The sequence below is a fragment of the Taudactylus pleione genome, unplaced genomic scaffold (genome assembly GCF_031769625.1).
Source record: "Taudactylus pleione unplaced genomic scaffold, aTauple2 ptg002050l, whole genome shotgun sequence".
NCBI lineage: Eukaryota > Metazoa > Chordata > Amphibia > Anura > Myobatrachidae > Taudactylus > Taudactylus pleione.
Window position 1 is genome coordinate 30,268 of NW_028286445.1, and position 27,570 is coordinate 57,837.

Consider the following 27,570-nt stretch of genomic DNA (forward strand, 5'->3'; position numbering starts at 1 on the left):
GCAGCTAAAAGCTTTAACTCCGTGGTGCCCGAGGATCCAGGATCCAGCTATACCCCAAGGTCACCCTGTGGACCCCTATGGACCCTGAAGTAGAAAACAGGGACAGTATAAAGCTGACAGTTTAGAAAAAAAGTTACAGGCAGCAGCGCTAGCACAGTCACATACAATGCAGAGAAATAACAATTCCTGCACTAACAGCGCTGATCACTCAACTACACAGACACAGGGCCTGGTAGGACACAGCGCTGCATACACAGACCTGACCACAGCGGAGGAGAGGTATGCGGGGGGACCCAGACCACGATGCTTCCAATGCAGGCTTCCAGCAGCGTTCACCATGCTTCAGAAAAGATGGCCACCGAGGAGCAGAGAGAAGGCTGGCCTGGGGGAGGAGCGCTGACACAGGGCCAGTCAGCACAGTGCAGAGTGGGCTGTGTGCAGCGGGGGAGGCGCCGGCTGTGAGACAGGGAAGGCGCGCTCCCCTGGCATGCATTTAACCCCTGGGACGCCGCAGCGCTACCGCACTGCTGCGGTCCGCTGTCCCAGGGGGTAGTGGAAGCGCAGGTTGGTCGCCTGGCTCCACGCTGCAGCCAGTCCCCAGGGAGCCCCCTGCCTGGGGACTTAGGACCATGTGATCAGCGGGGACCCCCCGCGGGACCCCGCTGCTTACCTCTGTCCCCCTTGAATCCGGCCATGGTCCGGAACATCTGGGGTCACCGCTAGCTGTGACCCCAGATGTCCACCAGCATCCCCGGATCAGTACCGGCGTTCTGGTACCGGCGGGGTGTAGGGAAGACAGCATGGACGTCAGGACTGCCTGTCCATGCTGTTCATCCAGATGTGCAGCCACAGCTGCATGAAGAAAAAGCTTCAGGGGCTCTTCTAAGCCCCCCTCTAGCAGGTGCCTCCGACTACGGCCGGGCACCAAACGAAACTGAGATGCCTTGGCTCGGGGGCGGGGTATAGGAGGGGGACCTAGTGCATCCTGGGAGGCTGAAAGCTTAACTCTTTGGTGCCCGATGACAGACGTCACACCTATACCCCAAGGTATCCTGTGGATACCCTATGGACCCTGAAGTAGAAATTATAATTACAATGTTGCTTCCTTACAAAATATTGCCTAGTGCCCTCATAATATATTCATAAACTAGTGGCTCCTTTATGAAATAAAAAATGTAGCACCCTATATTAAAATAAAATATTGCATCCTTAAAATAAAAAATTATCCCCATATAATAAAATATTACCAACATGTCCCGGATGAAACTGGCTCCGAATAGCCCTATCACAGAGTTAAAATCAATCAGTGACTATGGGGGTCATTCAGACCCACTCGCGAGCGGCAGTACAATCGCAAGTGGGTCGATGTTCCCCACTGCGCATGCGCACGGCGGAGGGAGCTCCGTCGCGCGCATGCGCGAGACCCGGCGAGGGAAGGACTTTCCATCGCTCCGGGTCTCGCACCAAATGGGGCGTGCTGTCAATGTTGATTGACAGCACGCCCCCCTTGGTGGGCGTTCCGGGGGCGTGCCTGCCAGACGGAGGCGTTCCTATGGGAACGCCTACCGTCTGAAGCCGGCCCCACTGACATCACTAGTGATGTCAGTGGGAGTGATTTTGGCTCTGATAGAGCCAAAATCACTCCTGGCCTTGCGGTTGAGAAACCCGACCACAGGGTTTCACTCGCAAGTCCGATGGTCAAGACCATCGCGACCATCTTGTTGGACGCTCGTATATGCTGTGGGTGGTGACCCACAGCTATACGAGCGTCCAGGACGACGCTCCATTTTAATGGAGGTGGGCCCTGATTCAGAGTGAGCGCTCTGGTCAGACCGTCCGGCTCTGAATCAGGGCCTATGTTTTATCTTTGAGATAGAAAACTTCTGCATGTCTGCTGGTGTTTTAACACTGGGCCCATTATTATCCAGCATTATTAAAGGCTGGAGTGGAGGTCACACATTTGTTTGCCTACATCCTAGAGAACTAAGCTTGAATAGCACAGGCCTATTAGAGAAAGAGGGATTGGATGGACCACACGTTATTTTTAATACACACAATTCAAGATGTCTTCAAAACAACTTGTGTGTGAGTTAAACCCCCCTACACAATGGCAGCAGTTTAGGTTTTTACACTGGGTATTACCATCTGGATAACTGGAGAACAAAATGGAAACTGATTTCAGGCAACTTATAAATCGCTGGAAAATCTGCATTGCAAATTGGGTCTGTGTATAACATTAATGGGTATGTTTGTTAAGTAAATAAAAACAAAAGCAGCCCCATCTCCAGGAAAAACAGGTATTGCTTCTCCATCTATCAAGACCCAATCACATCTCTTATCGACATGTCAGATAATGGCAAAATATATTGATTAAAAACGGACTAATAGTCTTTTAGTTGAATTTTAAACAGATGCATCAAAGACTGACTGGCAATGGGTTATCACTCAGCTACTTCAGCAACATGTTATTGGTTACGAATGACGACAGGTTTTCTCTGGCTGTGATATGCAGCCAAAGGAAACCATTACTTAATACTGAACAGATCCCTAAATCTGGACAAAATCTTCATGGACTTTAAATGTAGATGGATTGCCACAGTAAATGTTGCTTTGAATGCACCATTGTTTTGCCACAAGTTGCCATTGAAGCCATGTTGTAAGTTTAAATGCTTCACCACTTATATTTCCCAGAATACGTTTTTATCTTAGGCAATTAAAGGATTTGTAGAGGGAAGTTTTCAAATGCTTGATTTTGGAGAAAAAAAAACAAACAAAAACAACTTGCTGCAATAATATGAGATATGGTAAGAGCTTACCTTTGTTATCTCTATTTCTACGAAGTCCATAGGGTTCCACAGGATACCTTGGGGGTATAGGCGATGACGTCAGGCATCGGGCACCATAGAGTTAAGTTTTCAGCCTCCCAGGATGCACTAGGGTCCCCCTCCTATACCCCGCCCCCAGGCCAAGGCATCTCAGATACGTACCAAGCCATAGGCCGGAGGAGGAGAAGGAAGAGAGGAAAAAGATCTGGACACACACAAGAATCACATGCTCACCAGAGGGAGACGGAAAAACCAGTGACCAGAGTAAAGCCCATCTGCAGCACAGGTGCGACAGGACGGGAGTCCTGTGGAACCCTATGGACGTTGTAGAAATAGAGATAACGAAGGCAAGTTCTTACCATATCTCATATTTTCTACATCAGGGCCCATAGGGTATCCACAGGATACCTTGGGGATGTCCCAAAGCAGTATCCTTCAAGGGTGGGGATGCTCCTGTGCTGAAAGGAGAATCTGCCACCCGAAGGAAGCATCCCGAGAGGCAAAGGTGTCAAATGCATAATACCTCACAAAGGTATGGACAGATGAGCACTTGGCAGCCTTGCAGATCTGGACTGCAGAGGCACCACGTCGAGCTGCCCACGAAGGACCCACAGACCTAGTGGAATGAGCCCTCACAGAGGAAGGAACCGGAAGGCCTTCAAGATAAGCTTCTGAAATGGCCATACGAATCCTGCCTGCCAAATTCTGCTTTGAAGCAGGCCAACCCTTTTTACGGAAGCCATAGAGGACAAACAAGGCGTCCGACCTCCTAAACGAAGAAGTGCGGTCAACATAAATCCTTAAGGCCCGCGCAACAGCCAAAGTGGCCTCACCTACTGAAAGGTCAGGTGAGTTAAAAGCCGGCACAACGATTTCCTCGTTGATATGAATGGCGGCTGAATTCGAAGAACACCTTGCATAAAGGTGCGCACATCAGGGATTGTAGCAATCCTACGATGGAACCAGACAGACAGGGCAGACACCTGCACCTTCAAAGAAGCAAGGCGAAGCCCATGGTCTAGTCCCGCCTGTAGGAAAGCCAACACTCTAGACAGACGGAACTCCCGACGTGCATAACCTCTCGGCCGACACCACTGGAAGAACGTACGCCACACACGATGGTATATTCTTGCAGAAGATGGCTTCCGAGCTCTTAGCATAGTTCGTACTACAGAGCTGGAAAACCCCCTGGACCTTAACATGGCCGTCTCAACAGCCACGCCGTCAAAGACAGCAAAGTCAGGTCCGGGTGAAGACAAGGACCCTGTGATAGTAGGTCCGGTCGTAGCGGCAATCGCAGAGGAAAGTCCACGGACAGACCCTGAAGGTCTGAGAACCAGTGCTGGCTGGGCCACGCGGGAGCTATCAACAGGAGCGTCCCTCCTTCCTGTTTGAATTTCCGGATTACCCGTGGAAGAAGGGAAAACGGAGGAAAGAAATAAGCAAACCGGAACATCCACTGGACGGACAGAGCATCCACCAGAGACGTCTTCATCTCTTGTGCGAGACCCGTACACCGGCAACTTGTTGTTGTGCAGTGACGCCATGAGGTCGATCTCTGGAAGACCCCACCTGTCCACCAGAAGTTGAAAGACGTCCTGGTGCAGAGACCACTCCCCCGGATGAACGTCCTGGCGACTGAGAAAGTCCGCCTCCCAGTTGAGGACTCCCGGGATGAATACTGCTGATATGGCGGGGAGATTGTGCTCCGCCCAGACCAGGATGCGGGACACCTCTACGAGTGCCACCCAACTTCGGGTTCCTCCTTGCCGATTTATGTAGGCCACGGTGGTGGCGTTGTTCGACTGGACCTGCACGGGGTGACCTTGGAGAACCCGATGTGCCTGCTGGAGAGCATTGAAAACGGCTCAGAGTTCCAAGATGTTTATTGGAAGCTCCTTTTCCGCCTGCCCTGGAACAAGTGTGGACCCGTGACCACTCCCCAGCCCCGCAGGCTGGCGTCCGTTGTCAATAGGATCCAGTTCGCCACCCAAAACGGACGACCCTTGTTGAGATGGGTCGTCTGCAACCACCAGGCAAGGGACAGGCGAACCTCCTGAGTGAGCACCATCGTCTGGGATTTTAGACTCTGAGGCAGTCCATTCCATTTGGACAGGATCAATTGCTGCAGTGGTCTGGAGTGAAACTGGGCATATTCCACCATGTCGAATACTGACACCATGGAGCCCAGTAACCTCATCGTCGAGTGTAGAGACACACGGCGACTCTGCAGACAACTGCGCACCCTCAACTGCAAGGCAGAGATCTTTCCCCCGTCACAAAGATCCTCTGCTGACTGGAATCCAATAAGGCTCCGAGGTGCAGAATCCTCTGAGACGGGATCAGGGTGGACTTTTGCCAGTTTATCAACCAGCCGTGCCGTTCTAGTACTGCAATCGTCAGATCCAAGTGGTGTAGAAGGAGCTCTGGAGACCCTGCTACCAACAAAAGGCCTTCTAGGTACGGCAACATGCGGACTTCCTGTAGCCGCATGAACGCCGCCATAACCTTGGTGAACACACATGGTGCTGTCGCCAGGCCAAAAGGTAACGCCCGGAACTGAAAGTGATCGTTGCGGATTGCAAACCTGAGGAACTGTTGGTGATGCAAAAGAATAGGGACAAGCAGGTAAGCGTCCTGTATGTCCAACGACACCATGTAATCCACAGGATCCAGCGCCAGAATGATGGACCGTAGGGTCTCCATCCGAAACGGCAGCACCCGCAAGGACCTGTTGAGGGCCTTGAGGTTGAGAATCGGACGGTACGACCCATTGGGTTTCTGCACCGAAAATAGATTGGAATAGAAACCCTGGAATAGAAACCCTGGCCCCTCTGGGAGAATGGAACAGGCACTATAACTCCAGCCTGGAGCATAGTGTGCAAAACCTTCCACAGTTCCATGGCTTTGTTTTGGTCTAAGGAAAGACCTGTGGTGAAGAATCGGGATGGGGGCCTGTGCCGAAAGGAGAGGGCATACCCGTGAGAAACCACCTCGTGAACCCAAGTGTCTGTCATAGTTGCCGACCAATACTGGGCGAACTGCAGCAGGCGGCCTCCCACTTTGGGATCCCCATAAGGGAGGCCCGGACCGTCAGGCCGCAGGCTTGTCATCTGGCTTGGGGGCCGGACGTCTGGTACTCCATGCCTGCTTCCGGGGCTTGACCGATTTCTTAGGGCCAGCCTGTCGGGGAAAGGAATGGGCTTTAGGCCTACCCTGGGCCCTATAAGGCCAAAAGGACGACGTACCCGAACTGGAAGGGACCGCAGCAGACGGGAGACATGCAGACTTGGCTGCCGCCAGCGTGGCCACAATTTTGTCCAGATCCGGACCAAAGAGGACTTCTCCATTAAAGGGCAAAGCTTCCAATCCCTTTTTGGAATCAGCGTCCGCCTTCCAGGATCACAAGGTGCAACGAGCAGCAACCGCTGCCGAAGAAATCCGAGATGTGAGGGTACTAATATCCAAGGCCGCTTCACTGATGTAAGTGGCCGAATCCCGGAGATTGCCTACCAACTCGGCCTGTTCAGCCGAACAGTCGGAATCCAAAGACGCCTCCAAACTATCAGCCCAGCGCTCCATAGCTCTGGCTACCCAACATACGGCCATAGTCGGTCTGGATGCCCCCCCCGCGAGGGAATAAATGGACTTTAGGCAGATCTCCACCTTACGGTCCATAGCATCCTTCAAGGAGAACATGGAGGGCATGGGCAATGTGGCACTTCGGACTAGGCATTTCACATGAGAATCCACCTGAGGGGATTCCCACTTAGAAAAATAATTGTCCGCAAACAGGCAAGCCACCGCTAAGCGTCTTTGAGGCTGATACCGTTCACCAGGGTGTTTCCACGCCTCCTCTAAATGGTCTACTAACTGACCCGAAAGAGGAAACACTGTGGCGGGACCCTTAATATCCTTGAAAAAGGCATATTTGGACTTGGACACCGGAGGATCATCATCCTCAATAACTAAAGCTGTGCGGACTGCACGAATAAGGCCAGCAATATAAAACCTTAGACTTAGCGTCCGACTCTTTAGTACGGAGAGGTTCTTGGTCCGAAAGATCCAGAATCTCCCCATCATCGGTCGTCACGTCATCATCCTCATAAGGATTGTCACTGGACAAATTGCGCTAGATTTTTACCTTTGCAACAATTACAACCAAACTAAAACTTTATAATGAATTAGAATTTTTTTTTAAAAGTAAAGGCAAAACCCCCCATCCCACCTAAAACATGTTGCATTTTACACTGTACTATTAATTTGCTTGTCCATGCCTGCATATGGTAGCGCAGGCAGGAGTAGATTTCCAGAGATTATGGTATAGATATTTGAGCATGTGGATGGAGTTGGGGTGTTCTGGGTTACAGGAATGCCCCCCCAAAAGTGTACACAGTCGTTTAAGCATAGCTTGGCAATTATCGGATTATAGACAGTTGTACCTGGCTTCTGGATGTCATATTTTTGCCATCCTGTCCATTTTCGTAACATGCAGTCTGGCTGACAGAGGGCCTTCGGTCCATCTGCGCAAATACAGTTTACTCTATTAGATTGTTACCAAAGTAATATATTCTAACCAGATATAAACAATTTGATATAGAGCACCGTGCTAACTGTACACATTACTTCTGCTAATGCATATTACGTCAATGGGTTCATCTGGCAAAAGGACAAAAAAATAATACCAACTTTTGATCAGAATACTTTACATATTATTTAGGTTACTATCCCACTGTTGATGTATGTGGAAAACCTTGTCATGGCTATTAGTGATACACAACATCCTCAACAAACATAGTACTAACATGACAAATCATTAACACAGGTCACAAAACAGTCCTTGCCACTAAAACTTGCTCTCTATGTAAGGTAATTCTAAAATCATTCAACAATGTAGGAGATTCTTAACCTCAGACAAATGTTCTGACTGGGTTATTCTCAAAAAGTAAATGGTCATAAATTTTAATAGATCTGATTCTGAACAGGTATAAATTTAATACACTATTCAGTTGGGCAGCAATGAAGGATTATAATTTCAACCGTGCAGATCTGAAGTATTATGGCTAGGAGCAGTGCAGTGTTTCCCACCAGCCATTGCTCTAAGATCTATTAAGTAGTAATAAAATCTGGCAGTTCAAATTTTAAGCTGTGAATGGATGATTGGCCATTACTTTATAAAGTAACCACTATACTTTCCTGCTTTAACATTCTTGTAACGCTGAAATCGTCTCCTAGTGTTGCAAGGTTCTGGTTAAATTCAGCTGCAAGACATGCTGGGATCTGTAAGAGGAAAAAGCATCACTCTCATCTTGTGTTTCAAGTTTAAGATATTCAGTGATCTACATGAATTACACTAACATTATTAAGTAGACATTTAATACGAGTTCATTTATTTGGATGTTCATCATTACAAAGTAGTAAAACATTTAAAATATTGGCCAGATTTAGCTCTTTGCTGCCAGATTGTTCATTATGTTAATGCTTAACAACAACCCAGAAAGAAAGCAAGATCACCCAGTGATGTGCGGTACTCAAGTGACTATCATGGTACAATGGATAATCAGCATTACATGTGTATATTGGCCTGCAGGAGGGCGTCTTGTTGAACCACTTGATAAGGAAGATCGTCGAGGAACTGGAACATTCACTGTGAAAACCTAGGGGGTTATACAAGGTATTACCAACAAACTAAGCTGTGCGAGCATGATCTATAACTGTATGCTTCTCAATTAACCTTTTTTAGTGCAACATGCTGTAAAATCCACTTTTTGGATTGCATTTATTCCCCTCCAGTGACTTCTCTGCTGCCGTCACAAACTTGCTCAAATACAGTATATGTTCTTGTGCAACAAGTATAAACTGGTTTATAGAATAGAACAAATTAAAAAATGGGGGGATAGCAATTTTGAAAATAGTCAGATGTTTGCTTTCACATTATAAACTTTGTTTCATACAAACTAACCAGTGCCAGTTCCATGTCTAACGACTATTCAAAACCTGCTTAACCAGAACCACTTTGTCATGCTGCCGACAGAGGTAGTGCCCTTCAAGCACCCCCCCTCATAGGGAACCCTGCCTGCCAGCTGTTTAAGTACAACATGACCAAGGTGGGCAGCACGTGAGCAGGGGATGGCTGTAATCCAGCAGCAGCTCCAACACTTGGGACTGAACACAGACTCCAGCACACATGACAGCTTATCGCACTACAGCTCATTTTACACGGAGTCAAGTGGTCCTCATATAATTAACAAGTACTAATAAAATAAAATGTCAGACTGGCTGCATTCCATTACAGTGGCTACTTTCATAATTTTCCATCAAGTCGTGCAACTGAGCAAACTCACCCCTCATTAAAGCTACAAATTTACATACTTAGCAATTTGTAGTTTCTTTGGTTATTGATTTCCAAATACAGCCAGTTCTTCTTAATTCCTGTAATTCCCGTTTAAGTCCATACAAGTCAATAAACAAATGGAATAATGTGATTCGTCATATGGTACCTGGATATTTCTAATGACACACATCTGACTTACAGGGTTATAAGGTTACAGGTTGAGCCAAACCACCTCTGCAAATTGCAGAAATAGCTCGATACGCACATCACTGATATATGGCTATACTGGAGGATTAATACCAGCAGAAGCATTTTGGGTTCAGGAACCACATTAAGCCACTTGAGCAGTGAAATATTTTTGGTTTATCTATTGAAAGTCCATATGTCTTATTGTAGTAGCCAGTGATTTTCATCAACTCAATTGTACCTAGCATCTTGGGTTAGGAGTCAAACAACTAGATTGGTCCAATTCAGACACCCACGTGCGTGGCCAGGTGATGCTTTGCTGCTCTATGAACAACTTTATTTCCACAATATTGTTGTTGTAACCATTATGCAATTTGGAGCAACAGCATTCACTATTCTTCTATATCTTATTCCACTGAAGTTGAACATGTTCTGTGAATGTCACCAGCATGGAGTCATACACAGTGCATGACCTTTAACAGCTTTATTTTCAATGAATTAAGGGGTCAATCCAATTAGTGGCGAATTGCCATTGGAACGGCATAGAAACGCCAGCAACAGCATGGCAATTCGCCCTCCTCGCGGCCCGATCTCATACCGGCTTCGCACATTTTTGCCGACAGTCCTAAGGGGCTGCAAACAGAAATATGTGAGCCTGAAGGTATCTTAAGAGCAGCATACAGATACACTTACTCATGGAGGCGAGAATATCGCCCCTAATTGGATTGAACTCTAAAAATGCTAATTATTGTTTTTCATATATTCTGCTAGTAATGCTATTAGTGTTTTCAGAATTGTGCAATTAAACATTTTAAATGCAACATTCGGTGAAAATATATCTGCATGTTCAAAAGTTCCAATAACTGAAATGTCAAGACTCCTTGAGATGTGAGTTGACTTCAACGTACAAAAGCGCAGCAACACCGGTCTAAAACTTAGCTACAAAACTAAGATATTGTATTGCATATACTTATCTTTCCAGCATAACCTAATTAGGGCCACACTACAAGGGACAACTTACATTTCCTTGGCTGTAGTTATTTCCATGAACTGCCTCATCACTTCTCTCTTCATGCATCTCACTCCTCGTTTCCACCTGGCTCGTCAACTGAAAACCTTTAGAAAGTTGTAGAATAGCATTACCTCAGAACAAAATCCATCACAGGAAGGACTGATCTCATATACACTAGTAGAAAAAGTTAGCAAAGTAATTATTAATATACATTTAGATGTGCCCTCATACACTATTGCCGCAGTAGCCCAAACAGCCATTCCAGGTCCTGTACGACTCGTTCCAAGCGTATTTCGCCCTAAAAACAAGAGATATGGTAAGAACTTACCTTTGTTATCTCTGTTTCTACGAAGTCCATAGGGTCCACAGGGTTGACCTTGGGGTATAGCTGGATCTGGATCCACGCAGTTAAAGCTTTGCTGCTCCCAGGATGCACTTGGGTCCGTCCTCCTCTATACCCCGCCCCGGCCACAGGCACCTCAGTTGGTAAGCAACTAAGGCCGGAGGAGGAGACTAAACAGAGAGAAGGAAGACTGGAACACACAAGAAACCATACTCACAGAAATGGGAGACGGAAAACCGGTGACCAGCCACACAGCCCATTTGAAGCCAGGTGCGTCAGGGCGGGCGCCCTGTGGACCCTATGGACTTCGTAGAAACAGAGATAACAAAGGTAAGTTCTTACCATCTCTCTTGTTTTCTACTTCAGGGTCCATAGGGGGTCCACAGGGTTGACCTTGGGGATGTCCCAAAGCAGTACAACTAAGGGCGGGGACGCTCCTGTGCTGAAAGGAGTACCCGGCGCCCAAAGGATGCATCCTGAGAGGCGAAGGTGTCAAACGCATAAAACCTCAAAAACGTCTGAATTGAAGACCAAGTAGCCGCCTTACACAGCTGAACAGCGGAGGCGCCACGTCTAGCAGCCCAAGAGGGACCCACAGAACGAGTGGAATGAGCCTTAACAGAGGCTGGCACAGGTAAACCCTCCTGCGCATAAGCCTCACAAATAACTGAACGAAGCCAACGGGCTATCGTTTGCTTGTTGGCAGGCCAACCCCTCTTGTGAAAACCAAAGAGGACAAACAAAGAATCCGACTTCCTAACCGAAGCAGTCCGGTCCACATAGATTCTAAGTGCCCGGACCACATCCAAGGAAGCCTCACCAGCCGAAAGATCAGGTGACTGAAAAGCTGGCACAACAAGTTCCTGATTAATGTGGAACTTTGAAACCACTTTGGGCAAAAACTCAGGACGCGTGCGGAGCACTGCCCTGTCCTGGTGAAAAATCAGAAAAGGAGGGCGACAGGAAAGCGCCCCCAATTCTGAAACCCTCCTGGCCGAAGCAATTGCCAGGAGAAAAATGGTCTTAAACGTCAGCCACTTGAGCTCCACCGACTCAAGCGGCTCAAAAGGAGGACCCTGCAAGACCCTCAGTACCACCGTCAAGTCCCACGGAGCCACCGGAGGCACGAAGGGAGGCTGGATCCTGAGAACACCTTGGAAAAAGGTGTAAACATCTGGCAGTGTAGCAATCCGTCGCTGAAACCACACGGACAAAGCAGACACATGAACCTTCAGAGAGGCCAGGCGTAAGCCGAGGTCCAAACCCGATTGAAGAAATTCCAAGATTCTGGAAACCCGGAACACCTGCGGATCATAGTTTCTGGATTCACACCATTGAAAATAAGTGCGCCACACCCTGTGGTAAATCCGTGCGGAGGCAGGCTTGCGTGCCCTAAGCATGGTACCAATCACTGAACTGGAGAAACCCCTAGACCTCAAGACGGCTGTCTCAAGAGCCACGCCGACCCAGATCCGGGTAAAGGCAGGGCCCCTGAGACAACAGGTCCCGACGCTGAGGAAGAAGGTACGGAGCGTCGATGGAGAGGCACCTCAGATCGGAGTACCAAGGACGTCTGGGCCACGCCGGAGCCACCAGCACGAGCGTGCCGCCGTCCTGCTTGAATTTCCGCAGAACCCGAGGAAGTAAGGATATCGGAGGAAACAGATACGCCAGGTGAAACGTCCATTTCACCGACAGAGCGTCTACCAGACAGGCGCCTGCGTCTCTTTTCCTTGACCCGTAAACGGGCAACTTGTGATTGTGACGGGAGGCCATCAAGTCCAGCTCCGGCAGCCCCCACCTGTCCACGAGTAGCTGAAACACCTCTGGGTGAAGCGACCATTCCCCGGGATGCACATCGTGACGGCTGAGGAAGTCCGCCTCCCAATTGAGGACTCCGGGAATGAAGACTGCCGAGATCGCTGGAACGTGACACTCCGCCCAAGCAAGAATGCGAGACACCTCCGACATTGCTGCCCGACTGCGAGTTCCCCCTTGGTGGTTGATGTACGCCACCGTGGTGGCGTTGTCGGACTGCACCTGAACCGCCCTTCCGTGAAGAGCGGGGCCGGACGACTGCAGGGCCCTGTACACAGCCCGCAGTTCCAGGATGTTGATGGGGAGAAGTGCTTCTTCCGCGGACCAACGACCCTGAAGCGATAATGAGCCGGTCACTGCCCCCCAACCCCGAAGACTGGCATCAGTCGTGAGCAGGACCCAGTCCGGGATCCAAAAGGGGCGCCCCTCGACCAGATGCACCGTCTGAAGCCACCAAGCCAAAGACTGCCGAACCTCCGCGGACAACACCAGCATCTGAGAGCGGATCCGGTGAGGTAACCCGTTCCATTCCGATAGAATCAGCCCCTGCAGGGGCCGGGAATGGAACTGGGCAAATTCCACCATGTCGAATGTCGACACCATGGACCCCAGAACTCTCATAGCTGAATGGACCGACAGGCGGCAACTGCTCAGGCAACTGTGTATCCGCAGCTGCAGGGAGGAGACCTTCTCTGGAGTCAGGAAAATCCGCTGCTGACGAGAATCCAGCAGGGCTCCCAAATGAACCATCCACTGTGATGGAATCAGGGAGGACTTCTTCCAGTTTATCAACCACCCGTGTGCTTGAAGACAAGCAATGGTCAGGTGGAGATGTCGAAGAAGCACCTCCGGGGAGCTCGCCAGCAGCAGAAGATCGTCCAGGTACGGCAACAGACGTAGACCCTGACCCCGAAGGTGGGCAGCCATAACCGCCATCACCTTGGTGAACACCCTCGGAGCCGTGGAAAGGCCAAAAGGCAACGCCCGAAATTGGTAGTGATGGTTCAGGATAGCAAACCTCAGATACCGCTGATGTGCCGGTGCTATGGGCACATGGAGATAGGCGTCCTGGATATCGAGGGAGACCATATAATCCCCGGGTTCCATCGCCAGAATGATGGAACGTAACGTTTCCATCCTGAACCTGGGAACTCTGAGGTATCTGTTCAGAGACTTCAAATTCAGGATAGGGCGATGAGAACCATTGGGTTTCTGTACCAGAAACAGAGTAGAATAGTACCCCGTCCCGCGCTGAGACTGCGGAACGGGAACAATGACCCCTGCTTGTAGCAAGGATTCTATAGCTACCTGAATCTGACCAGCTTTGGTCTTGTCCAGAGAAGGACTCGTACAGAAAAACTGGTGGGGCGGCCTGAACCGAAAAAACAGGGCGTACCCCTGAGAGACTACTTCTCGAACCCAGGCATCCGTGGTGGTATTGTGCCAACACTGGGCGAATTGGAGAAGTCGGCCTCCCACTCTGGGGTCCCCCAGAGAGAGGCCCGTCCCATCAGGCAGCAGGCTTATCCTCCTGCTTGGAAGAAGGGCGCCGAGCACTCCATGCCTGCTTCTTGGGCTTGGGTGCGGCCTTGGTCGCCGAATGTCTCGGGAAGGACTGGCCCTTGGCCTTACCCTGAACCCGAAAGGACCGAAAGGCAGAGCTCCTCACCTTAGCCGGCGCAGAGGCCGAAGGGAGAAAAGCCGACTTGGACTTAGCCAAAGTATCCACTATTCTGTCCAAATCCGGACCAAATAGTAAATCACCATTAAAAGGCAAGGCCTCCAGACCCTTTTTTGAATCTGCATCAGCCCTCCAGGACCTCAGCCACAGGGAGCGCCGAGCAGATACCGCTGCAGCCGACACCCTAGAAGTGAGCAGGCTGGCATCCAAAGACGCTTCCCCAATATAGGAAGCTGCATCCCGCATCTGTCCCACTAACGCTCTCTGGATATCCGGAGCCTCATCAGAAAAGGTATCCTCCAAGGCATTGGCCCATGCCTCAATGGCTTTAGCCACCCAGGAGATAGCCATGGACGGGCGAGCCACCGCCCCGGAAAGAGAATAAATGGACTTTAAACAAGTCTCCACCTTCCTGTCCGTGGGATCCTTCAAAGAGGAGAGACGGCAATGGCAACGTCGCGCTTTTGATCAAGCGGGTAACGTGGGAATCCACCGCCGGCGGAGTTTCCCATTTCCTGCAATGAGCTTCAGGAAAAGGATAGTTCGCCGCCAACCTCTTCTGTGGATGGAACCTCTTACTAGGTAATTGCCAGGCCGCCGCCATATGATCCGATAATTGATCAGACAGGGGGAACACAGTTGAGGTCACCTTGGCCTTTTTAAAATTAGGAAACTTCGACCTAGGAGCCGGCGCATCATCCTCAACATGTAGGATAGCCCGCACCGCCCTAACTAAGGCTGGAACATTAATGGAGGACTTAGCTTCCACCTCCTGCCCCATGACGTGAGTCCTCATGGATTTCTCCATCATCTGAGGACACTTCCGAGTCCGACAACTGCGCAGCTAGTGAACTCACAACCGGACGTTTAGACACCCTTGGTGGCACATCACCTTGCAACATAGACTGAAACGCCGAGGATGAAGCCGCCAGACTCTGTACGGAGCTGGATAGAACATCCACCCAAGGCGGAGGAGCCGTCGGAGCAACACTCTGCAAAGGCACTACAGACTGACACGTCCCTGGGGAAGACTGCACATACACAGGCAGTCCCGAGTAAGGACCCACAGTCTGGGCCCCGGGGGAAGACCGCAACATTTGTGGAACCCTCGGGGAATGGGGGATGGTGGGCTGCGGTAACGCCCTAGAAGGGACCGCTGATGGGACCGATAACCGGTCCGCAATAGACGCCAGCACCTGTGAAAACATCGCCCAAGGAGGGTCCTGTGATACAGGGGGGTTGGAGGGGCCCGGTACCAGCTGGCACCGCCCGCACAGACCATCCTGAGATAAGTCCTCCCCATCAACTCCAGCAGCACAGCGTCTGCAGGAAAATAACACAGGAGCCACAGAGCGCTCAGTCTCCTCATCAGACATGATACCGTAAATACACAAGAAATAGGTATCACCAGAGGAATTACGGTTTTAACACCCGCGCACTCACCAGTATGCGAAACAACAGCCCAGATATGGTACTGTGTAGCACACAACAGTATGTGACTGACCCCACAAATACGTGTTTATATATGTGAGGGTCTCAGAAAAACGCCCTTCCCCCACACACCTGCCGGGCCGTAGGAGAAGGAAAGGGATAGTTATAAGCTGACAGTAAGGAGAATAAGTCACAGACAGGCAGCACTAGCAATAGTCACATACAATGCAGAAAAGTTATACTCACTGCACCTTCCGCTACAATCAACCGCCCAGATTCAGTGTCTGGGAGGGCTATAGCGCTGTGTACACTGTCCTTTAGCAGGGGAGAGGTACACAGGGGGACCGGTCCACTTGATACCGCCTGGGAGTCTGCGATGTGCCAGTAAAGATGGCCGCCGGAGACCTCAGAGGAGGAGTGGCCGAGAGATAAGAGCAGCTCAGCGACGCCAGACTGCTTGTTGAAAGGCGCGCTGAGCTGAGGGGAGGAGCCGCTAGACAGGGAAGGCTGCCTCCCCTGGCTAGCAATTAACCCCCGGGTTGCCGGTCCCGCTACCAGCCTGATACCCTGGTGGTCTAGCGGACACGCGGGGTATTCCTCAATTGAGGGGGAGCCCGCCGCCGCCGCTAGCGCCTCCGGTCTGTCCCCAGAGACCGGAGGCTCCTGACTGCATTGAAGTATCCGCGGGCCGCCGCACGCGGCGACCCGCGGCTTACCTGATCCCCGTCGCGTCCGGCAGCAGTCAAGGGAGTCCCCAGAGCCCGGCTAGTACAGGCTCTGGGGTCCCGCCGCGATCCCCAGAGCTGTACTGGCGTCGCGGCGCCAGCGGGGAGAAAGAGCGGCAGCGTGGACGTCCTAAAGGACAGTCTGATGCTGCCGCTCTAAAAGTGTAAAAAAAGAAGAAAAAAATAAAAAATTTCTCTTTTAAAATAAAGCTTAGGGGCTGCTCCTGCAGCCCCACTGCGACAGGGTGACCCGACTCCGGCCGGGCACCAACTAAAACTGAGGTGCCTGTGGCCGGGGCGGGGTATAGAGGAGGACGGACCCAAGTGCATCCTGGGAGCAGCAAAGCTTTAACTGCGTGGTGCCCGTGGATCCAGATCCAGCTATACCCCAAGGTCAACCCTGTGGACCCCCTATGGACCCTGAAGTAGAAATGTCCCTTAGTTGCAATACACTGACAGAACTGCTTAACAAGACTTCACTGAATAATTTGATAGGTGAAACTTGCACATCTGTGTGCGTACGAGTCTGAATCTGTATACAAAGTGTTACAATGCGGCGGCCGCAGCTTTTCCTCACGCCAAGTTTCCTTGTTTCTCTGCGACTTCGTACATATTGAACGCAAATTCCCGTGCAGTTTAAGTCACAGTGCGGTATCTCTAGTACATGGCATTTTGAGGCTAAGTGTATGAGGACACATCTGTATTTGTTATGACTTGGACAAAATTGCAGATCAATTCTTGTTGAGGATTGGAAATTAAACATTCTGAAAATCTTTTCTATAGTGTAGATTAGTCTGCAAGAATTTAGGGTTTGGAGATCTACATAAAGTTTTAACCTAAGCAATTATTTGATTATTACACTCATGTAACATAAACCCCAATTAAAATAAGTTTTGGGGGAGAGGTGGAGAGTAGTTGGCAGGTTAATGGTTTAATAGTAAATCTTGATGAAATTTCCAAATACTACTTTGTCTGTATGCTGGCTAGGGAATCGGTATGTAATGCCGACTGTCGGGATGCCTCCTGTCAAAATATCGACAGCGGCATCCCGATGGTTGGTATACCTCGTTCGGGCTGGCGTCCATCTGTGTTCCGGCGTCTGGATTATTCGACGCCTATTGAGAGTCCCTTGTTGGTCTTCCCCAGTCATGATTTAGACTGGTAGCATCGCGGCGGTCTCATAACTACGTCCCCTGGCTAGGTAAATAAGACTTCTAACAGAATAAGCACTGACCTTCATCTTCACTGTCTGAATACTGATCCTCGTAGCCTGCATTGTTTTCTTGGACGTGTAACTCTTCCAGTAATTGCTGCAGCCTCGTTTCATAAACACTCCTTGTACTGGCTATACAAAACAGGAAATTAATAAAATGAAAATCCCTAAGAGTACAAATGTTTTATACCCCTGATCACCCTACCTTTTCAGCTACTTATAGTGGTGATCAGCATATGGGTCAAGCTTTGCTAAAAATGCAGTGTTTCAGCAATGCTTCTATACAATATCACCAGGTAAAATAAAGCATTGCCGACAAACCACCCTTTAAGTACTGCTAACCGCAAATGATGGTTCTAGAAAGGAAACAAGTGAACCATAGAGCAATATGCAATGATAAAATTCTTGGCTTCTACTCTCTGGAACACTCTAGATGCAAAAATTTCCACAGACAGATTCCGATTATACAGATTAACTACATTGGCTTAAATGAAGATGCATTTACTGTCCTGCATGTTAATGATCGCAAGACACAATAACAAGAAGGCAAAATTGAGACAAGGTTGAATATTCAAAAGCATGCGCATAAATACCCCCTTGGAAAACCAAACAGCAGCAAATGAGTAATTCTCATCTCTTTATTATACAGGAAACGCTTTTACTCATACTGTACCACATTCACGCTCTGACACTCCCTTGCTCATGACAGCACTGTAAAATAAGATTTGCATACGTAAGATAGGTCCCGGGTTGACCCCAAGTTTCAGCAGCTGTTCCTTGAGCTCACTGTTGCTTAAGCTTCTTACATTCATCTTCTCTCTTGCGTTTTCCTTTTGGTTTGCAAAAGGCAAAAACTGAGAAAAAAAAAAGGAGCGGTGATAAAAGGGAATCAAGAAAACTATTACATTTAGAGTATAATTAAATCACCATCAAACATGTCCCATGCATAAATATATGAACCTGATGTCCTAACAACTTTTTTAAATTCCAACAAAGAGGCAATATAAAAAAAAAATGTTTAAATATACAAAGTAAATTCCTAGGCCCCATATACAGTATTATGCAAGTGTTCACAATCACAATGCATATTCAAAGCTCTTTATAGAAAAATACAATACACAGCATTTGTTGCATCCTTGTGTCACCTATGAGAATTCTACATGTAACCATCTCTACTCTGCCTCACATACCTAAGGCACGTTTCATAAAGGAGCAAGCGCCCTGGGCTCCCATTACTCTTCTTTCTGAACCCAAGTGTAGCCTGCATACCAATCAAAGCCTGGGCTACTGGTGAGTGGATTGGCCTGGTGGACCTGGCTGGTGGCAGAGTGACCTCTTTAAATAAATATATTATATATATATATATATATTATTTTTTGTTAACACACCAGCCTGCCAGCGCATCCACAATGTCTTGCCCCCAGCTGCAATGCTGACCCGGCCCAATCCCAGGGCTCTAAGCTCTGCAGCATCTACCAGGTCTTCTCTGCATACAGTGCAGAGCTATCACAGTGGGAGGATTGGAGCCGAAAGTGAGGCCGTGCTGCCGGGGAGGAAGTGACGGGGCAGGGGTAGCTGCTCCTGCTGCTGTTGATCCTGGCACTGAAATCAACTGAAGATGGAACACACACTGCAGCCCCGGGTAGATTGTTTTAGCACTGGTGGCCAGGAGGCTGCAAGCTTTTGGGACCACTGAGGAGCAGCAGGTAAGAAACGCTGGAGGGTCCAGACAGGGGGCAGGTCCAGGAACGGGACAGAAATAATCCCACATGCTTAAGAAAAGAGTGGGTGTGCACTGTGCAGTTATATGGGGGCTGGGGATCTAGGACTGCAGTAAGATCAGGACTGGTGATGTGGGGGTGCAGTGTGATTTGGGGTTGCAGGGTGACCTGGAGTGTCATAAGATGGGGGCTGGTGATGTTTTAGTACAGGATGGCTTGGTGTGGGGTGACATGGGGGTGCAATAAGACTGGATTTGGGGTGCAGTAAGGGTGGGTGCAGGGTGACATGAAGGTACAGTAGACTAGATGCATGTTAACATGGGGTGCAGTATGGCTGGGTGCAGGGTGACATGGGGTGCAGTAAAGCTATGGTCATGGTGATGTGGGTACAGTACGATGGGTCTGGTCATGTTTGTACAGTAAGACTGGGTGCGTGGTAAAATGGGGTTGTAGTAAAAGGGGGCTAGTGATGTTGGTACAGTAAGAATGGTTGCTGGTGACATGGGGGTGTAATAAGATGGATTTGGTGATATGTGATACAGTAATGTAAGATTAGGTGCATGGTGACATGGGGGTGCAGTAAGACCGGGGCTGGTGATGTGGGTAGTGGGAGCAGTGTGCCAGTTTCCCCCTGTGGCAGTCCCGACACCTGCAAACAGTGTTATCGAAGAAAGGTAAGGTAAGTATTGCTGGAGATACAAGTGAATGGGGCAAAATAGGACACACAAGGACATGGAGCAAGGTACACAGAAGTTGGAGCTGGGGGAGACACCAGAGATGGTTCTGGGGGCACAGAGGAGATGGCGTTGGAAAGACGTAAGAGGGGGAGGCATGGCTGGTGCTGGAGACACACAGGTAGGACCACTGGTCAGATTAGTATTTACCCTGCACAAAAACTTCTGTTCCTATGCATTATCTGGGTGAACCTCTGTTGCATGTTCATGACTTTGGTTTTGTTCCTACGCAAACAGGTGGTTTCCAGACAATGTGATCTCCTGCATTAATAGTAAATACTGACTCAAGACACTCCCTGTCAGAGGTTCCCCATTGCAGAGAGATCATATAGGTAAGAAAATACTTATTCACATGCTTGCTGTATTTATTAACTGTAGAGAGGGACTGGGGGCATATCAATCAGCTCCCGAAGTGGTGGGCATGCTCCCAGCATGATAAACACAAGAGGAATGGTTTGTGGGCATGGCATTTCACATGAGGCCACACCCACTGTTTAGGGCACGCATCTTCGGTGCGCGCACATATGGCCTCATGATTTTTTCCAGGGCTACTTTAAATTCCCAATCAGCCCCTGCCTGTCACAGTTCGTCTTGCTCAAAGCGAAGTAACCGTACAATAACAATAAAGCACATTTTCATCTCCAATCAAAAAAAAAAATCTTCCTAACATGAGCAAAATAGCTTAAAAAGGAATGACAGGGAAGCCACTAACCTTTTTAGTGCTCATATTACTTATGTAAATGTTTGTATGTGTTGCATTTTGGCTTGTAATGTTGATATCTGGCAAGTCAAAAATTATCCGTACTCCAGGTATATTAAAACTTCTGCTGGCTGCACTGCTTTTTCAATGCTTTCTGTACTAGGTCGCTGTCTCCCCAGTGCAGATTTGAACGTGTTACGTCAGTTCGTTTGTGACTGCAGTGCAAGAAAAAAATGCCTCACTTGTGATTTGCAAGAAAGAAAAGCAGCGTGCAGTGATTTTTATTTTGTGGTCTGAGGGTGTGTCTGGTGTTGATATTTATCGAAGATTTTGTGCACAGTATGGAGAAAGTGTTTTGTTGCGAAGAAGTGTGTATGAATGGATAGAGAAGTTCAAAGAAAGTCGCACAAGTGTCAGCCATGAAGGAGGAGCCGGACGCACGTCCACGACTGATGAGAATATTGAGCGTGTACGTGAACAGATTCTGTTGGACAGACGAGTGACAGTGGATTATGTTGCAAAGAGGCCCTAAGAGAACAAAGATTCTTCTGATGAAGAGGTGAAGACAGCGGTGCATTTGTGGCTCACAGCTCAGCCCAAAACATTTTTAATGAGTGAATACGAAAGCTTGTTGACAAATGCGTATTGAGAAACAGGGAGATTATGTTGAAAATATGAGATATGGTAAGAACTTACCCTTGTTATCTCTATTTCTACGAAGTCCATAGGGTTCCACAGGATACCTTGGGGTATAGGTGTGACGTCAGTCGCTGGGCACCATAGAGTTAAGCTTTTCAGCCTCCCAGGATGCACTAGGGTCCCCCTCCTATACCCCGCCCCCGAGCCAAGGCACCTCAGTTAGTTATCAAGCCATAGGCCGGAGGAGGAGAAGGAAGAGAGAGAAAAAAGATCTGGACACATACAAGAATCACATTCTCACCAGAGGGAGACGGAAAACCGGTGACCAGAGCAAAGCCCATCTGCAGCACAGGTGCGACAGGGCGGGAGTCCTGTGGAACCCTATGGACTTCGTAGAAAGAGATAACAAGGGTAAGTTCTTACCATATCTCATATTTTCGACTTCAGGGTCCATAGGGTATCCACAGGATACCTTGGGGATGTCCCAAAGCAGTATCCTTTAAGGGTGGTTTCGGGCGTTACCAAAAGGTAACGCCCGAAACTGGAAGTGGTCGCTGCGGATTGCAAACCTGAGGAACTGTTGATGGCGCAAAAGAATAGGGACATGCAGGTAAGCGTCCTGTATGTCCAATGACACCATGTAGTCCCCAGGTTCCAGCGCCAGAATGATGGACCGTAGGGTCTCCATCCGAAACTTCGGGACCCGCAAAGACTTGTTGAGTGCTTTGAGGTTGAGAAATCGGACGATATGACCCATTGGGTTTCTGTACCAAAAATAGATTTGAATAGAAACCCTGGCCCCTCTGGGAGAATGGAACAGGCACTATAACTCCAGCCTGGAGCATAGTGTGCAATACCTTCCGCAGCTCCGTAGCCTTGTTCCGGTCTGATGGTAGACCCGTGGTGAAAAAGCGAGCCGGGGGTCTGTGCCGGAAGGAGAGGGCGTATCCGTGGGAAACCACCTCCAGAACCCAAGTGTCTGTCGTAGTGGTCGACCAACACTGGGCGAACTGTAGCAGGCGGCCTCCCACCCTGGGATCCCCCAAAGGGAGGCCCGGACCGTCAGGCCGCAGGCTTGTCATCTGGCTTGGGGGCCGGACGTCTGGTACTCCATGCCTGCTTCCGGGGCTTGACCGATTTCTTAGGGCCAGCCTGTCGAGGAAACGACTGTGGTTTGGGCCTGCCCTGGGCCCTAGATGACCGAAAGGACGATGGTCCAGAACCAGAAGGAGCAGCGGCCGACGGGAGACAAGCAGATTTGGCTGCCGCCAGCGTGGCCACAATCTTATCCAGATCCGGACCGAAGAGAACTTCTCCGGTAAACGGCAACGCTTCCAGACCTTTCTTGGAATCTGCGTCCGCCTTCCAGGATCGCAGCCACAAGGTGCGACGAGCAGCTACCGCTGCTGAAGAAATTCTAGACACCAGAGTACTAATGTCCAGAGCCGCCTCGTTGATGTAGGTGGCCGAATCACGGAGATTGCCATTCAACTCTGCCTGTTCGGCCGGACAGTCGGATTCAAAAGAAGCCTCTAATGAATCCGCCCAGCGCTCCATCGCTGCCCCCCCTGCAAGGGAATAAGCGGACTTCAGGCAGATTTCTACCTTGCGGTCCGTAGCATCCTTAAGGGAGGACATGGATGGCATCGGCAATGTGGCACTACGGACAAGACGGGTCACGTGAGAATCCACCTGTGGAGGGGATTCCCACTTAGCAAAATAATTATCCGCGAACGGATAAGCCACCGCCAGGCGTCTCTGCGGCTGGTATCGCTTGCCAGGCTGTTTCCACGCCTCCTCTAAATGGTCCACCAACTGACCCGAAAGAGGAAAGACTGTGGCATCGCCCTTCACATCTTTGAAAAAGGCGTACTTAGATTTAGCCGCTGGAGGAACTTCGTAAGGATCCAGAATCTCCCCATCATTAGACGTCCCCTCGTCATCCTCATAAGAAGCGGACAGAGACGCCACCGGCCTTTTATGAGGCCGCATCACAGACTCCCCTTGCAACACATCCGACAAGTGCTGTACAGAACTCGTCAGGGAGTTAACCCACGCTGGCTCCTGAGAACCCGGGAGCGGGGAAATAGGGAGACTGTGGGGTACCACCAATTGTCGTGGGAACCCCTGCATGGGTGACGACACCACAGACTGCTGGGACAAACCCATCGGAGTAAACGTGGGCTGCGGAGCTAACTGGCCCACTAAAGCTGTTAACGCCTGAGCGAAACAAGCCCAGGGCGGCTCCTGTACCGGTGCTGTAACCGTAATAGGCTGCGCCATGGACAAACACTGCCGGCAAAGGCCCTCCGCGCTACCCTCCCCCTCCACTAACAGTACTTTGCACGTGGTACACTGTAGCCGGAGGGGAAAATCACTTTCAGACATGATGGCACCACGTATGTGACCTCTCTCACCAATTAAGTATTAAATAGGCGAGAGACCACCCTGCAGCACCGCACCGCAAGGGCTTTAGCAGAAAGAACAGGGACAGTAATAAAGCTGACAGTTTAGAGAAGAAAAGTTACAGGCAGCGCTAGCACAGTCGCATACAATGCAGAGAAATAACAATTCCTGCACTAACAGCGCTGATCACTCAACTACACAGACACAGGGCCTGGTAGGACACAGCGCTGCATACACAGACCTGAGCCACAGCGGAGTAGAGGTATGCGGGGGGACCCAGACCACGATGCTTCCGTCCAGCGCTTCCAGCAGCGTTCACCATGGGGGAGGAGCGCTGCCACAGGACCAGTCGGCAGCATGCAGAGAGGGCTGTGTGCAGCGGGGGAGGCGCCGGCTGTGAGACAGGGAAGGCGCGCTCCCCTGGCATGCATTTAACCCCTGGGACACCGCAGCGCTACCGCTCTGCTGCAGTCCGCTGTCCCAGGGGGTAGTGGAAAGCGCAGGTTGGTCGCCTGGCTCCACGCTGCAGCCAGTCCCCAGGGAGCCCCCTGCCTGGGGACTTAGGACCATGTGACCAGCGGGGACCCACCGCGGGACCCCGCTGCTTACCTTTGTCCCCCTTGGATCCGGCCATGGTCCGGAACATCTGGGGTCACCGCTAGCTGTGACCCCAGATGCTCACCAGCATCCCCGGATCGGTACCGGCGTTCTGGTACCGGCGGGGGTGTAGGGAAGACAGCATGGACGTCAGGACTGACTGTCCATGCTGTACATCCAGATGTGCAGCCACAGCTGCACTGAAGAAAGCTTCAGGGGCTCTTCTAGCCCCCACTCCGACAGGTGCACCCGACGCCGGCCGGGCACCAAACTAAACTGAGGTGCCTTGGCTCGGGGGCGGGGTATAGGAGGGGGACCCTAGTGCATCCTGGGAGGCTGAAAAGCTTAACTCTATGGTGCCCAGCGACTGACGTCACACCTATACCCCAAGGTATCCTGTGGATACCCTATGGACCCTGAAGTAGAAAAATAATGTATTTGTCTCTTCTGAAAGTTGATTCAAATAAATTCTACAACCAGAGTGCAGATAATTTTTGACTCACCCTCGTATATATATTTCACATTTGCAAATAAACATCTATTGCAACAATAATTCCTAATTCTTTTATATATATATATATATATATATATATATATATATATATATATATATATATATATATATATATATATACATACATACACACACACACACACACATATATATGCCCTCCAATGGAAAAACTGCCAAACGTATGTAGAAATAACTGCGGAACTCACAGGACTTTGGATAGAAGACTCACGACTCAGGAAAGTCAAAGTTCAACGTTTCAGTCTAGCGACTTTTATCAAGAACTACAGACAGAAGATACAGTGCATACCTTTATACCCAGTGACATCCCATAGTGACCATGTGCACCGCTCACCACGCCGTTGATGACGTCATCAAGTCGGGACAGGGTGCTTGCACAATGATGCAGCCGCGCCCAACGTGATTACCCTGGTAGGTAACCAGGGCAACCCAGTGTTGATACACAAACATGGCTCTGCAACAAAAGCATGCTGCACTCCCCACCGCTGTCAGCACGCAGTGGGGAGAGAGCATGCCACAGATGTAACAAGGCAGACACAATGATAAACTGCACAATAAACCCCGGTAATATGGCAAAACGAACGGCGGCATACATAGAATAATAAACAGATGTGAATAAAGAAATGACAGTGATACATATGGGTTATTACAACAGAATTTCTCTACAATATAATATCATATGGTAAATGTGCTACATGAAAAATGCACAACATGTAACACAAGTAATAATGGCAGATGAGTAACATATAACACTGGTAACATTGACAATCAGATCTGAAAGTTCAAAGGTGATGTAAAGCACACAAGCGAATGTAATACCAAGCAATTAATATAAAAAAAATGCATGTATTGGAATAAAGAAAATAATCAATGAGTAGACTCCTTAAGATAAAATAACCTCTACATGGCCGAGCTGATCATGGGAAACCTTGATGCATGCTGTTGAAATGGTTCTAACCATGCAAAGAAGAAAATGAAACACATAAAGCTGGTGTGTAACGAGGGATGAGCCACTAAACAATGGCAAATAAACCATGAAAATATGACCTGGTGGATCTTAAACGGAACTGTGCGGTGCACCTACACATGGTACAAAAAATGAACAAGTGGATGAATCTGATAAGGTCCATCAACTGTGTGAATGGATGAAAAAAAGTAACGGCAAATGCGAATGGACAAACGTCAGAAAAGGATAACTCCATGTTACAGGGATACCTTGGGGTATAGTGATGGCAGAGGCATCCGGGCAGCACGCAGTTAATTTTTTCTTCCCAGGATGCACCTGGCTTCCCCTCTATTCCCCGCCTCCCAGCCAGAAGCTCCTCAGTTTAGTAATAAGCCAGAAGAGGAGAAAATAAAAGAGAAAGAAGAAGTCTGGAACACTCAAGAATCACATTCTCACACAGGAGACGGAAATCGGTGACCAGAGCGAAGCCCAGCTGAAGCACAGGCTAGTCAGGACAGGTGCCCTGTGAACCCTAAGAACCTCGTAGAAAGAGATAACAAAGGTAAGTTCTTACCATCTCTCTTCTTTTCTACTTCAGGGTCCTTAGGGGTCCACAGGGATACCTTGGGGATGTCCGAAAGCAGTCCCTTTAAGGGTGAAACCGCTCCTGTGCAGAAAGGAGAATCCGCCGCCCGAAGGAAGCATCCTGAGAGGCGAAGGTGTCAAAAACATAATACCATACAAAAGTATGGACAGAGGACCACGTGGCCGCCTTGCAAAGCTGAACAGCCGAGGCGCCACGGCGAGCTGACCCACAGACCTCGTATAGTGAGCAGTAACAGAGGGCGGCGCTGGAATGCCCTCCAGATTTTAAGCCTCAGAGATTGCCATGCGAATCCACCTTGCCAAAGTTTGCTTATTGGCAGGTCAACCCTTCTTATGGGAACCGTAGAGGACAAACAAAGACTCCAACTTCCGAAGGGAGCTGGTAGGGTCCACGTAAATCCGTAGAGCCCGTAGCACATCTAAAAAGGGCTCACCTGCTGAAAGGTCTGGTGAGTTAAAGACCGGCGCTGTAATATCCTCATTAATGTGGAAACTAGACACCACCTTAGGAAGGAAACCAGGGCGAGTCTGAAGTACTGCCATGTCCTAGTGAAAAATCAGAAACAGGAGGGCGACAGGAGAGAACCCCCAAATCTCACACTCTTCTGGCCGAAGCAACAGCCAGAAGAAACACAGTCTTCGCTGCAAGCCATTTGAAGTCCAATGAAGCCCAGGGGTTCAAATGGAGGTCCTTGGAGAGCCCGAAGGACCACAGCCAAATCCCAAGGATCCACTGTAGGGACAAAGGGAGGCTGAATGCGAAGGACACCCTGCATAAAGGTGCGAATATCAGGAAGCGGAGCAATCCTACGCAGAAACCACACTGACAGTGCAGAGACATGCACCTTTAAGGAGGCGAGGCGAAGACCTTGATCTAAGCCCGTCTATAAGAAAGCCAGAACCCTGGATATCCAAAACACCTGGGGATCGACCCTCTAAGGCGACACCATTTAAAGTAGGTATGGCACACCCTGTGGTAAAATCTGTAGAAGCCGGTTTCCAAGCTCTGAGCATGGTGTTATGGATACCCAATTAAAACCTCTATGCAATCCTGCCTATACCTTCTAAAATTGTCGCTATTTAGCGTAATGAGTTGCACACTAAATAAATGCTTTCAGACT

General features: G+C 49.4%; 1 protein-coding gene across 1 annotated transcript in view; it reads right to left on the reverse strand.

Moving 5' to 3' along the window:
* LOC148435703 (uncharacterized) overlaps window positions 1-27,570 on the reverse strand; it is an 88,316-nt gene that overhangs the window by 18,256 nt on the left and 42,490 nt on the right. Inside the window, exons 2-7 of the mRNA XM_088465625.1 lie at window positions 18,302-18,422; window positions 17,590-17,700; window positions 10,367-10,461; window positions 8,396-8,482; window positions 8,022-8,105; window positions 7,268-7,348 (exon numbers count right to left, since the gene is read on the reverse strand). Coding sequence (XP_088321751.1) covers window positions 7,268-7,348; window positions 8,022-8,105; window positions 8,396-8,482; window positions 10,367-10,461; window positions 17,590-17,700; window positions 18,302-18,422 — 579 coding nt within the window. The remainder of the gene's footprint in view (window positions 1-7,267; window positions 7,349-8,021; window positions 8,106-8,395; window positions 8,483-10,366; window positions 10,462-17,589; window positions 17,701-18,301; window positions 18,423-27,570) is intronic.